We start from the raw sequence: 14,002 nt of genomic DNA, 5'->3' as shown, positions 1-14,002 counted from the left end.
CAGCGTTCGCAGCCAGCGTTTCCCCGTAAACATTACAGTTAGATACGCTGCTTTTGCCGTGAAGCGTGAGAAGCAGTCAGGGATCTTTGAATGCTATCGCATTCCACTCTTAAAGGCCAAGCTTAAACGTACTCCAAATTTTATTTCTGCAAGGAGCAGCATGTCAAGGTATCCACTGAAACTCGACCGAAACTTCTTTGTTTTTGAGGTCTTTCAAGAGATCTAGAGATTGTCGACAGATCTTGTTCGACGATAGTGCACGCGACCACTGCCAAAGTGCACACCTTGCCGCACCTTGTCATAGAACCGGCTGGCCGAGAACAACGCATTATTCTTCGGCAGTTCGGTGCCGACGTGGGAGCGGCCTGCGTCGGGCTAGAAATCTAGCGCGGCCTGAAGGACCTCAATTACGTTTTTCATACTATACCAACCCTCGTCTGCATGACGAAATGTGATTGCAACGTCAAATTTTGCAGGCTTCCGGCAAACACAGGCTTTAATGAAAGACAGGATTTACGAGGGGGGTAGACGAGGGGGGGTGCAGATAAATTTTTACAGGCCTTAGATGTCTCAGGTTTAGCGAGACGTCGGCGTACAATACGTTGCCACATTTCCTCCACATATTGACGAAGCTGACGTGGCAGGGAATTGAACCTCTTAACGTCGCGCTCAGCTGCAACGCGACATATCGACTCAACTGCCGCTGTAGGAGCTTTACAGGAAATATAGTTTTACCTAGACAATGTAGCCGCATCAGACGCATTTTCGTTACATTAAATGCTTCTTTATTAAGTACGGGGGCTATTGTTTAGAGGTAATCCCGGATACAGCGGACAGCACAGACAAAACGTAGAACGCTATTCTTTGTTGTGCCTTAATATGATATCGCGAAATACGAATGACTCGCTCGCATCGGCACCTAACCTCGTTCCTGTAGAATGTGAGTTTCTATCACCGCCACGGATCGATAATACAAGGTGAGTGGATGCCAGATAAAAGGGGTCGGATGATAAGAAGAGCTGCAAAGGCGACTACAAAAGCGACTAAGCAGTGCCTGTGTGCGCCACTCTGCGGTAGTTCGCTGCGCGAGCTGTAAGCAGCGGAGATGGGTACCTTCAACACAGTCACCAGCCGTTTGCTTATCTTTTTCACACTGGCTGCAAGTACTCTTGGAAAAGCAAAAGATGAACGGACACTGCAAGCCCACCTGACTCCCGTAAGCTAAGCGTTCGTACTGGTTATCCTAAAGAAGAATATAGTTTGAACGGCAAATGAGTACGTGCATCGCTCACAATTTGATATGTTGAATACTGCCTGCTAGAGTTGTGAAGCATGCACTAATGAACGCACACATGGAGAAATTGCCCTGTTGAACCAATTGGAATGACGCCTTTCGATGTTTACAGTTGAACGTTTATTTGTTGCTTTCGGAATGTTCAAGAAGGCGAGAAGTTATGTTTTTAGATCAACTGACTCCGTTTTAATATGTGATGACGTGTTCGCGGTAAGGGGGACAGGTGATATTCAAAGAAAAGCTCCTGTGTATTGTATGTGTAATTTAAAAAAGTTACTGCAGCAGCTTTAAATTTTCTGCAACAGAGTTTTTTTGTGTGCTCAATGTGACATCACTACTGGCATCTCCAGAGAAACACTCTGAGGCTATCGCTTTCGAATGCTTATAGCTCTCTTGCCATTCTTCTAAAATCAGTGCCTTGTTCTGTGAAGGGTATAAATTCATCGCAGTTCACTTTCAAGGACATGAAGAAAGCATCGAGTGATCAGTATTGTATGTGACGAGGCAAATGCCTACACGCAGTGCGAGCTCATCAAGTACCACGGCTACCCCTGTGAGCTCAGCTATGCGACCACGGATGACGGGTACGTGCTCGAGGTGGACCACGTCCCTCACGGTCGCGAGAGTAGCCCTTCCGCCGCAGGCGACCAAAGGACGCCTCGCTACCCGGTCCTTCTGGTGCCCGCCTTCACCAGCGCTTCGGACATGTGGTTCCTGAATTACCCTTCGCAAAGCCCTGGCAAGTGCTCAAACAATGTATTTGATTGTTCAAACAAATGTAGGATGTGTGTCCTAATGCAGAGATTACATAGACGCATGACGACACGCGTTTGTGTATGCGAAAAATTAGTGTCATAACCGTGCGCAGGGAACTTCTTCCAGCTGAGAAAGGCAGACGTCAATATCTTTAAACGCAGCGGTAAAATGTAGCAAAGTGCTACCTTCACCTCGGGAATATAAACGGTACCAGCTCAAGAAGCCACCCACGCAGTGGACAGGTGGTTTACTCGCTTTGACCAATGAAAAATATTAACGCAGCGGTGGTTCATGGAGAACAGCATGATGCACTTGCACTTCGTTGTTCCGGGCGCCATCAAGAAATAATTTTCTTAGAGATGTGGAGACTACAGTGCGAGCAATAAAAGATCCTAATTTTTGCACAAACTAGCCCCTGGGCGCCACCCACTGGAAGGCCTTGGTCGAGAGTGGAGACCACAGTCTGGGGCCTCATGTCAACCAACGCACTCTCCTGACCCTAGAGTTGATGTTGGAAAGCAAAACTTCAATCTGTTGGGCGTTGGATGGGGGTTAAAGTAGCTCACAGTAGAACGATGTAGTCTGAGAAGGAACCACGAGAGATGTTCCACTGATATTCTGTGCAAGGCACCTCGTCGCCAGCACCCGCTAGGCTGTACCGCACTCACTCCTTCTCCGACTGCGACAAAGTTTGGGTTCACCGAGTAGTCGAACGCAGCGGTTCGACGCCGCTATAGTAGCGTGATTGGAAAACGTTGATTTTGAGAACCTCGGCCTTCGGTCGATTAATGTCACAATGTTCGGCAGAGGGTGGCCGAGCCGCAACACTGAACGACAAGTATTCGATTCGCATTCGAAACCCCGGCCATCAGGTATGACATTGCGTACAGGAGTTCGCACGTACGGCTGCAACGTGAGATTGAAACGCGCTATACATCTGTACCCCCAGACCAGCGATCTATACCTAAACCACTAACCTCACCCTCACCATTATGATATGTCAGCAGCTCCTGATCTTACGAAGCATTAGGCGTGTGTTGGAGCCTCGAGAGCTAGGGTGATAGCAAGGAGAATACTTGAGCTAACGTATCTGCCATCGTATTTGTGACAAGCGCGGGAGCGGCGGCTAGTCATATCTTCCAAAGAGGACAAAGCGTAAGTGACTGAAAAGAGTAATTTGTAGTGATAGAAGTCATAACTGTGCCACAAATTCTATAAATTTTCATGTCTGCCTGTAATTTGCGTTGGGGTAGATTCAGCTGCATTTTTCTTCGTGCGATGTACATTCCTGCCGGTAGCTCGAAGGTTCAGAATTGAGAGGGCAAAATGTGAAGACAAAAGTGAAGGGCAAAATGGGTGTTGTGGTTCCGGAGTAGGTATCATTTACCGCGTATCTTCGAGCAAGCGTCAGCCTCCACTATACCATCGCGATATTATAGAGCGGTTCTGATGAGTACAGAACAGCATCTTTTTTTAGTGCTAATAGCAGTGGGTGCATTTTGGCGCAAACTGAGACATTTTAACATGCAGCCCAGAATCAAACAAACTGATGTCTTTTGACAGAGGGCTAAGAAGAAGTAGAAAATGTGGCTCCTTCTAGACACAGGCTCCTTTTTGTCTTGCTGTGGGAAGTGTATCAAGATTAAAGCCTGTTGTTACACTTGTCCGTAGTTCTCGACCACCGAAAAAAAAGGAGTAATGTTGTTCTGATGTACTTAGGTGTTCGTATTAGCAGTCGTGTCTGTGAAGCTGTCAACCTTTTTTTTGATGATTTCCTGTACTCTGCTCTGTATACTTCCTATTTATGAAAATCTGTGATGTCTCTCTTTATAGTTTTCTCTATATCTTCGTTTACTGTTTTGCGGTACTACGCAAATGCTCGCGATTTTTTGCGTTTATATGGTGTTTTCCAGTGTACTTAGTGTTTTTATTCCAACTATGACCAGTCGCCGCCGCTAATGGCACCAACACCTTCGGTAACTTTACAAAAAATTGCACAACCGAAAATGTAACCATTTCTAACTTTTTCTTTTCGGCAGGTTTCCTGCTAGCGGACAGCGGCTTTGACGTGTGGTCCATGAATTCGAGGGAAGCTAAACCGTACTCTAACCACACGAAGCTCTCTCAGGGTGACCGCAAGTACTGGCGTTGGAGGTAAGCCGGTATACCAACCACGCACGAAAACAGGTGTGAAGACCAGGAACTGATACTTGTCAAGTATAGGCTTTCCATACTGGTTCTGTCAGTGTTAAGAAACGGAAGCATGGTGTTATAGCCTGAAAACGAGTAGCTCTTGAAAAAACTGCTATTAAAATGTTGCGTGGGCTGATACTTCCCTGATAGGATTATAGCACGATGAATTCGACTTTTCATTCGTCTCGCATGGGCTTGAACGCTGTGGGGTGTTGGACTACGGCTACGGTGGAAAGGTGAAACGGCCAGCCGAAAGCTGTTCGTGCTAAGCCACCAACTTAGTCTTCCAGTTAAATGGCTACCATACGATGGTCGCAGGAACCGGAAATGGCAAAGGCAAACACACATTTACAGAACGTTTAAGGGATTGTTCAACCTTGCTTGGGAACACCCGTGGCCACTGATATGCTTTGCAAGTAGTTCTAGTAATCGTCATGGATTGCTGAAAATTTATTTGTGAAGAAGCGAATAATAAGCATTCTCGATGGCAGAATGAAAGAAACGAAAAAAAGAAGTATGAAAAAAATTGCGCTCGCGCGTGATGTACATGTGCACGTGATTAGCCTATCTCGACATCCTGTTTCGCACCATCAAGCGCAAGCACTGTGTTCTGTGGGGCTTCTGTTTCCGTCGGAGGTTTCGATAACAGCGGTAAACGTTTCCCCACGATTGCAGCTTCGACGAGATCGGGCGCTACGATGTGGCGGCGTGCGTGGACCATGTTCTCAAGGCCACCGGTGCTCCAAAGCTCACAATAATGGCCCTGTCCCAAGGTGTAACCATAGCCCTGGTATTCCTGTCCACGCGCCCTGAGTACAACAAAAAGGTGACCGGCTTTCGCAACACGCGCAAGACACTCTTTGGCCCCAGTTTCGCGTGAAGTTTTTTCGAGAACGCCAGTTTGATAGCAACGCTTAAATAAGCTGTAGCTTCCAGTGAGAGGATTGTAGGACCAACGCTTCAGCAGCTCCTCCTTTTTTTTTATTCGGGAGTAGCGGATACGACCCGTTTACTGCACTTTCTAGAGTGCTTGCTGTCTCTTAAGAGACATGGTAACTCTTTTTGCAACTGTGACTAATTCAGTAATGAAATCGATCCTATGAAGGTGACAATGGAAAAAAAGTGATGCCCCGAAATCTAAATACATAGAAAGGTTATAAGCATTCATTTTCTTTTTAACGTGTACAAAACGTCCCACGCATTCTAAAAAAGAATAATTCTTGCAGAGATGATTATTACAGTAAGTTAAAGATAGCACAGATATGGCGGCAAAAGATAAGAAATAGTGATACAAGAAAAGTTGTTTCGGCAATACCATTAATTTCATTCTGATAGAGGTTTCAGAAGCTAGTTCAAGCACCAAACGTTTCTTTTCCGTTCACTAGAGGCCGTTTTCAACGAAGTTCGGGAAATGTGGTAGTGTTTTTTCGGCACTGTTTCTTTCACCGTTTGTGGCATTAGTAGCCACGAAACCTTGATTGACAAAACAAGATAATCGCACGCTGGGTTATGGGCTAGTTTGCGTCGGCTCAACTGCTGAGAAGTTTCTCCTGACCGTCGGTTGCTATTATTGACCTGCAAGCTTGTGTTAGTTTTCGCCAATCAACAAACATTCTGCTACGTGCACTCTGCAAATGTGCACATCTTGTCTTACCCGCAGATCGACCTTGTGATCGCGTACGGTCCTGTGGCGAACATCACACATTCGGGGCGACCTTTGTCTCTGGCGATGCCTCTCCTTCCACCTGTGCTTGTAAGTGGCCTTTCGAGGAAATGAGTTACATGCTTGGCAGAAATATGATGTACCATCGACCGTTGCCTGTTCTCTACAACAATGCTAATTTATTCATTCTATATGCGCTCGTTAAGTTCTTCAGCCTTTTGACTACGTCTGATTATGATTATCGCAGACTTCATCTTCTTCCGCAGGCTCAGCCTGAGGATGGAATGATTGTATGAAATGATATTTTCTTGCGGAGGGAGGTGGGGAAGGAGAGCGCTTTACGAATTCGCGAAGGAGATACTACGAAGGAGATCCTACGAATGATTTCAAACCACTTGGCTGGCGTCTTGCCTGCCCTTTCCTGCTCTCACCTTCTCAGTTATGCTACAGCGTTTATTTGATCTTACTTTAGACTCCTTCGACCCCCTACTGAGTGAGCCATCCTGAAGAATAAATGGTTCATTAATTTTAATCTGCTCGTTGTTTGGGCCGCGAACCACATAAGTAGCTTTAATAAATTTGTTGTGTAAAGTTCATAAGCTTATGTTTGAGTTGCCAGAATTTGCAATCAATCAATCAATCAATCAATCAATCAATCAATCAATCAATCAATCAATCAATCAATCAATCAATGTTATCTGCTGAACTGATAATTCAGTGCAGTTATCTATCACTCTTCTATGGCGTGCATGTCAGGACTGCGATACCGACATGAAGGCAGGACTTACGACGTGTGCAGTATACTAAAATGAAGAGTAGCAGACAGCAGTTGTGTGTTAGATTCGGATAAGCACCGGGACACTAAAGCTAACCTGACAGCCTGTTGCTCTTTTTCGCAGTTCGCCCTTGACCCCTTGTGCAGGGGAGCTTACGTTGGAGTAAGTAGCGGTGTGAAGCGGTTTCTCTCAAAAATTTGTGAAGCCGCCACAGGCCGCCTTTGCTCCCCTGCGTTCACCCTAACGCTCTTAAGCAGTTCACCTCAGCTCAATAAGGTAAGCATCGAAACGCACTACTCCCGAACACTAATAAGAGTTTTAGCTTAATTTGCATGATACATAAAACATTACGCGACGTATCGTGGTTTCTGCGCTTGCGACGCTTCTTGCAGGGCCATGGTAGATATCGCGAGAATGTTAAACATTTAACACAGCGTCATCGCGTAGCGTGCTAGAGCACAGAATCAAAATATTGATACAGGGAAGAATTAAGCTGTGTGCGTCTGAGTCATCAGGCAGTAAGCATCTTTAAAATTCGTCTCGCGGACCTTAGCAAACACACAAGATTTACCGCTGCAATTCAGCGTTTTTGGTGTAAGTACGCGGCAGTGCTTTCTTTTTGAAGGTGGTGACTGACACATCCCTGCGAGTCTGCGTAAAATTCTATGTGAGGGGCCTGGTGCGATCATTGTCACGCGTCATCCTGCTGAAAAAGCTGTGCTCGTTCAGGCTCATTCAAGTCTGTTTTGCCTGTGGGAGTATAGAGTGAGCCTTTGAGTTGTGGGTACTGCGGTGACCGAACATGTTCGAAGAAGTTAACATGGGGTCGTGTCTATCTAGCCATTTTTTATTCATTATTATTGGAGCTATATAACAGCCCCCCCCCCCCCAACACGCTATAAATAAAGTCTAATTCTACTTGTGAGGGCCGCCGCCCTAAGGCGTTGTGCCCTGGCTAAAGTGTTATACGAAAACGTCTGTTATTACATGTATTGGTTACACGCTACATTGTTGGAGAGCTTGAATGTGCGGTCTTGAGCGATTCCTTAGTGCGATAGGAAGCGCGCGGACGTTTAGCGATAGCTTTCACTTATCTCCTCATGCTCAAAAACATTTAGAAGGCATCTTATTCTCAACGGTGACTTGTTTTTTTTCTCAGCACTTCAACGTAAATTTGTTCAATGGCTCGCCATTTCAGACGCGGATTCCCGTGTACGTCGGGCATTTCCCTATGGGTACGACTGTACAAAACATGCGCCACTACCACCAGGTAAGCGGCTTAGTTCTCCACAGTGATCTTACCGTCGCACGAAGTGCTTTTAGGAGTTTCTGTGGGTCTTTTAAAGTGCGGTAACGAAGTAGCGTTCGAATTTAATTTTTGTTGACGCTCCGATTGCAAGTGCTGGCTGGAGGTTTGTCAACGCACTTCATGCGTGCACAGTTAAAAAAAAACTGTCCCATGGCTACTCTGAATGGGTATGATCGAACTGTAGAGAAGTACAAACGAAGTTTTCTTTTTATTCTTGACGAGTTTTTCTGCAAGCATACGAGACGGAAGCTGCAACACATGACACGAAACTGCGTGAAACCAACTTTACTAGCAGTCGTGTTTAAACTCTCGTGTCAAATACTTCGATGTGTGCCACATGGCGAGAATACAGTTTTGAACGGTGTCTTCTTTAAGCACAGGTGTAAATACAGCTCACTGTCCCTTGCAGTAAAGAGCACTTACGGCCCACAGGCGTTAGGCATGGATCAAACTAGCACCCTCAAGGGTGCAAATATCTCTATACTGAGCCGCTAGAAGTACTAGTGCCATCAACCATGAGTCCTAGGCTGCAAAGGCTTGCCATATTACACTTGGCAGAGGGAAAACTTCGCGTGTGTTATAATAGACTTTTATATATGCCATGAAATGCTATGAATTAATTTTTTGCTATTTAAGGTACTATGAAGCACAGAGAAATGCGACATTTTCGCATTCTGCGGCTATTGGAGTGCGGCCGACATCACCGGTGTCCGAACCCGCGACCTTTTCCAAGCAGCAAAACACCACAGTCATATATTCACAGCAGCTGCCTTTACAGTCAACAAAACACGATTTTCGTAGTTCGTGTTAGAACTTATTGCAATAGTGGAAACACTTTTTTTTCGCCTTTAGCGAACAGCATCAGATAAATTCTTTGTTTTTATCTTGGAAACCCCACCAAAAGTTTCTGTGAGGTCGTAATCATTGGTGCATTTCCCAGCATCGAGGAGGAGACAAGAAAGAGAATAGACAGAACATATGTTCACATGCTCAGCAAGTAGCGATATGTCCTAACCGACTCGGTCAACAGGATATTGTTTATAATTATATCATCAAGGACAATAAAAAGTCTCAACCAATTAGGTGTAGTGCTTTGTCATGTTGATCAATATTTTCGTGCAATTTCTGTGTTATTGTTCATGGAGGAAAGGACAAATTGCAGCATACGAAATGCTTGAACTATACATGGCAACGGTTAAGTACGACAATATGGGAAGCTATACATTCTGCCATCGTGAATAGGAAAATTATTCCGAATAGGACAACTACAGAAATTGAGCTAACGCCTATAATGTATTACAGCTAGATGCGCTCTCGAAAAGTTTATTTAACGTTGTATCAATACAAAATCGTAGTTCTGCCCCAAAGGAAATGCATTGACAGCAATAGTGAGGAATCAGAATATTACACGTAGTGAGGCAGCTAAATATATGGTCAGTATAAACTGCCGTAAACATTCACTACAAGCGAAACACGGGTGTTGCCAAGCGCCGAAAGGCACACACACATTTCACTTGGTGACCACGATCACTCTTAGTAAAGAATTTTGTGTGATGACGATTGCAGGCCATGGGCTACGCGCATGCACACTGCAAAGCGACCCTTGCGTGCTGCCACTGAATTCACCATTTCATGTGTGCCGCAACTCCGAAACTAAGGAGGAGGAGTAGATTTTAATGAAGAGAAAGGAGGAGAGGTCGGCCTGGAGAGCGTGTCTCTAGCCTGCTACTCCTCACTGGGGAAAGGGGAAGTGGGAAATACAGGGCAAGGTAGGTGGCGGGTGATCATGTTGTGGTACAATGAGATACTATATACACGTTGTCCAACATGCGGATGCGCACTGTAGACGCAATACACGTAAGAGCAATCTTGTCCATACAAAAAAGTAATCTTGTCACAAAAAGTTATTGCGCAAACACATTTCGCACTGACTGCACGTCTCACAGCTTCTAGAGGCGATCGCCTAAAGCAGTCTCACTTAGGAAGTTCAAAAGTGATTTTATGGCACGTTGGGAGCAGTGGACACTCCTCCACGCGCCCAAAAGCTTTTCTTCTGAAAATGGGCGGGAGTCCAAGCTGTGAACTGTAGATTTGAGTGTTTTTCGTTCGGACGCATATTGAGGGTACACGCAAAGTGCGTGAGCTATTGTCTCGAGAGTGTGACAGACGCTACATTCAGGGTCCCGTGTTTGTGCAATCTTGTGAAGGTATCGGTTGGTGTATGCCACACCCAGCCGTAATCGATGAATGAGTGTTTCCTGGCTTCTCCGCAACCGAAGTGGAAGCCGGAATTGTAATCCAGCGTCAAGTATATATGAAGGCGCTCTTGTCGATGTTCGGGGTTGTCTCAATGTCGCGCCGTAGAAGTTTTAAGGGAGGTATGGAGCAAGGCGTTAATGTCATACCGGGAAAAATGAATTTTTATAATAGTTCCGTCAGTGTGTGCCTTTTTTGTCCGAAACTAAGCACATCTTGTGACCTCCAACACTGGACGCACTGCAAGGCAATGCGCTTAAAGGAACCAGGCTTCCCGGCTCTCGCGTGCTCGCCCGTATCACGTGACCTCAAGCAAACGGCTCACGGGCCAAACGGTATCACCGTACAGCGCACCCGCGATAAAACGGAGGAGAATATGCTAGTGCATGCAGGCACAGCAAATGTATATTATAACGCATCTTTATTATTCAGAGGAATCATACACGACGTGTACTAGCTTCCCTGAGCAATCGAATCGAAAAATGAGCAGCTCTTCAAAGTACCATGCTAGCGTGTATCTTTCAGGTGGTGATAGCCTTTGATGGTTTGCAGGGGCTGAGTGATTTTAACATGTCTGCCATCGCCATGGCGGCTCTGTGGCTGCTACAGTTTGCCGCTGAAAAGAAGGTTGCGGGCTTAAGCTCCCTGCTGGCAGGGGCTTACGAGGCGGAAGGCAAGATTATTCATGAACGTAGCTTTTAGCCCGCATGTAATGAACACTGGTGACGAAATTAATTCGTCGCCCTCCTTATTTAGCATTTCTAGCACCTCACCAAGGTGCTTTCAGATCACAAAGGACTCAATTACTGAAAGCGTGCGTAATTAGCAGACTCCTTTGAAGTTCCAATGATTTCATCCTTATGAGTTGCATGTCCGGATAATTCAAAGGCTCGATGTCGGACGCAGCAAGAAGCAAATGGTAAAATAATGGCCCAGAAAGTAGCAGTTTGTTTCATAGTTTTAGGCGAGGTACGAGTAAGTTGTCAATGAAGAATTAAGGCTTTCAGGTTATATACAGACATCAGCTTGATCCGCAACGCATTCACACATTCTTTACGGTTTCAGTATTCTTTGAAGACGCAGTGACTTCATGCGAACGACTTTTTCAGGTGTACAAGGCGCAGAACTTTGTCATGTACGACCATGGTGCAACGGAAAATCAGCGGCGGTACGGCCAGGTAAGCAACGCAGAATCAGTTCGGGCCCTTTTTTTTTAATGTGAAGAGCATCCGTTTCTTAAAACATTATATGTGCCATCCGCAAGTGTTTTCAGATTGTAGGAGCTGCCAAAAACGCTGCCTTTTCGCTCGTGACTCAACTACGCACCCTGGAGTGTCAAAATGAAATGTGATTAAAGAGGTAGGATCATGCGCGGTATCGAATTAGCGTAATCGAAGTAAATATTCTGCATTGCTGGGAACACCATCGCAACTAAATGTCCGGAATTTAGGAACGTTACCAGAAAGAAAATGCCATGGCTACTTGAAATCATCGGTAGGAAATTGTAGAGTTGATAAAGCATTATCTGGATCCTTTCTTTTTTGCAGCGGCTCTCTAACCCTAAGAAATGCATTTCAACTAGCCTTGTCTCACACCTTGCGAGAGAATGCAATGAAGATGAAAACGTAATTAAGATAGCGAATGTATTGTTTTCCGTTTTTTGTGTTGTGCAGTAGCACTTTTTTATGTTGTGCAGTAGCCCATCACCCCAATTTATTTAAAAAATGCTAAAAGTTCCTTCACCGCCCGGTTCATAGCCGATCCCCCAGAGTGGAATGCGCCATTTCACTGGGGAACAAGAGGTGAAAGGCCAATTCAATATATGCAGCTGCAGTGGTGTCATGCATGTGTCATCATCAGCCTTTTTTTGTCCCCTGCAGGGCGAAGGCCTCACTGTGCGATCTCCAATTACCCCTGTCCTGCGCCAAGTGATTTCCCACTTGCGCCTGCAAATTTCCTAGTTTCATCACCCCTCCTATAGTTTCCTGCCGTCCGCGACTACGCTTCTCTTCTCTTGGCACTGATTCTGTGGCTCTACTGGTCTACGGGTTATCCATACCACGCATTAGCAAACGAAATGCCCACCTATGGTTGACAAATGATGAGAGCCGTCTGTGAAAATCGAAAAACGAAGTTTTTCAGTTGTTTTCAGTTTCATTTTTTTTCACGTGCAGTTTCCTACCTGGGATTTTTCCCTATCGCTGAAAAAATGTCTTCAACATACCTTTTCCTTTCGGGGATGATGTTTATTCTTGATTTGTTTTGCATATTTAGATAGAAAGACGCGTTTTTTTCTGGGTATTTGTACGTCTTGTCATTAAAGGGTCGAAATTCGTTCACTGCGACACCAAATTGGCAGCGCATCATCCAGCAACCCAAGCGTCAGCCATGTGAATTTGATCTTGTCCGGTCATTTAGATGGCCAACAAGATGGCCGGATTCACCGCAGTCATGTGTGCCTTGCGTTGACATTCGCAGGTGGCACCCCCGGCTTACCCCCTGGAACTTATCACCACCCCCATTGCTCTATTCACATCGGAAGGAGACTTTGTGGCTGATGATCGCGACGTGGCGGACTTGGTGAAGAAACTCGGATCGAGCGTAATTCTCCACCACGTGGTCTCGGAGAAAACGTTTGGGCATGTGGACTTTGCCTTGGGATACAATGCCAAGGAATTCTTGCACAATATCGCCATCGACATCATCCGACAGCATGCGACACGGAGGTCGTGAAAACTGCTGCCTTGAAAACGGAACCTTAGCTTGCCTATACCACCTTTGAGAGAGCGCTATGATTTGTGGCAAGGATATAAAAATAGCAAGATACTCGGTTCTTCGAGTATAGCGGTGTACAGAAACGCGGTACTTCTTTTTGCAGACCGTTAACCTTCAGTTTACAAGACACTCTTCAAGGCACTATTCTAGACACTGTTGTACCAGGTACTACAACACATAAAAATAAATATCCTGATGGAGGTGCCTAAAGTATGACATTACTTAACACTTGACATATAAATTGTACACTGAAAACATTGTGACGGATGAGAGACTGGCACCCTGTTTTAGGTGTGTCGCTACATATCTGCAGCTGCAAATATGTCGAATAAAATTTTAATAGAGTTGTGGAACTGTGTGAGTGATTCAGTAGATTCTGGACGCAGGGAGTTCTCTTTGGCGTCTTGGTACCTAGTCTCGTCCCTGATCATAACACGGGGTTCATCATGGCGATGTCGGGAGCATGTCGCAATTACAGTGACTTGGCAGATTGTAGAGACCACAAGTGAAGCTGGCAAGAAAACTGAAATGACCCACGGAGGCATTTATTCATGGTATCTGTTGAGAGAGGGAATCCTTGCAATATTGTAGAGTTTATTTTTTTGCTCTAGCCCTCATGCATTTTCGGTTCCACTGAACTTACTTTGAGCGTAAGTCCACGGTGAATAAAAAGCCTCGCGGTTTCAACAGTGTTAACAATGCCTATAATATTCAATTTTGCGTTGTCTCGCGAGCAAGAAACCTATTACGGCAGAACAGATATCGTGATGACAGCCGACAGTAATGCGAATATCATTGGAGCAGTGTAGAGAGAGACCGTATACTTAAAGTGGCATTTATTTAACGGGTGAAGTGGCATTTCTGAGACTTTCCTTCCTTCTCTTATATGCTACATACTCGAATATCGCCACACTTTGCTATGGCACACGCTTGTGAAGGCCAAAGACAAATTAAGCGTTTTTACGTGCCAGAGCCACTTT

The 14,002-nt window shown here is 45.4% G+C and overlaps 2 protein-coding genes across 2 annotated transcripts in view; both read left to right on the top strand.

Annotated features, from left to right (window-relative positions):
- The window catches only part of LOC142563188 (lipase member N-like), a 42,137-nt gene extending 28,762 nt beyond the window's left edge, over positions 1-13,375 (top strand). The window contains exons 5-9 of the mRNA XM_075673739.1: positions 5,904-5,996; positions 6,806-6,958; positions 7,881-7,952; positions 11,357-11,425; positions 12,726-13,375. Of these exons, the coding sequence (XP_075529854.1) occupies positions 5,904-5,996; positions 6,806-6,958; positions 7,881-7,952; positions 11,357-11,425; positions 12,726-12,980 (642 nt within the window). The 3' untranslated portion in view covers positions 12,981-13,375. The remainder of the gene's footprint in view (positions 1-5,903; positions 5,997-6,805; positions 6,959-7,880; positions 7,953-11,356; positions 11,426-12,725) is intronic.
- On the top strand, positions 1,051-5,138 carry LOC142564126 (lipase member N-like). The gene is made up of 4 exons (XM_075674982.1): positions 1,051-1,216; positions 1,817-2,033; positions 4,090-4,204; positions 4,919-5,138. The coding sequence occupies exons 1-4, from the start codon at positions 1,106-1,108 to the stop codon at positions 5,121-5,123; spliced, it is 648 nt and encodes a 215-aa protein (XP_075531097.1). The 5' UTR covers positions 1,051-1,105; the 3' UTR covers positions 5,124-5,138.
- Positions 13,376-14,002: the final 627 nt, after the last annotated feature.

The sequence above is a fragment of the Dermacentor variabilis genome, chromosome 11, assembly GCF_050947875.1.
Source record: "Dermacentor variabilis isolate Ectoservices chromosome 11, ASM5094787v1, whole genome shotgun sequence".
Taxonomy (NCBI): domain Eukaryota; kingdom Metazoa; phylum Arthropoda; class Arachnida; order Ixodida; family Ixodidae; genus Dermacentor; species Dermacentor variabilis.
The sequence above is the reverse complement of the archived record's forward strand: the minus strand, read 5'-3'. Positions and strand labels throughout refer to the sequence as shown.

Bases quoted from the DNA above. Each gene is read 5' to 3' on its own strand.
- LOC142564126 (XM_075674982.1), top strand. From the start codon at position 1,106: ATGGGTACCTTCAACACAGTCACCAGCCGTTTGCTTATCTTTTTCACA. The intron at 1,217-1,816 runs GTAAGCTAAGCG...GCCTACACGCAG, and splicing joins TGCAAGCCCACCTGACTCCC to TGCGAGCTCATCAAGTACCA. The intron at 4,205-4,918 runs GTAAGCCGGTAT...CCACGATTGCAG, and splicing joins CGCAAGTACTGGCGTTGGAG to CTTCGACGAGATCGGGCGCT.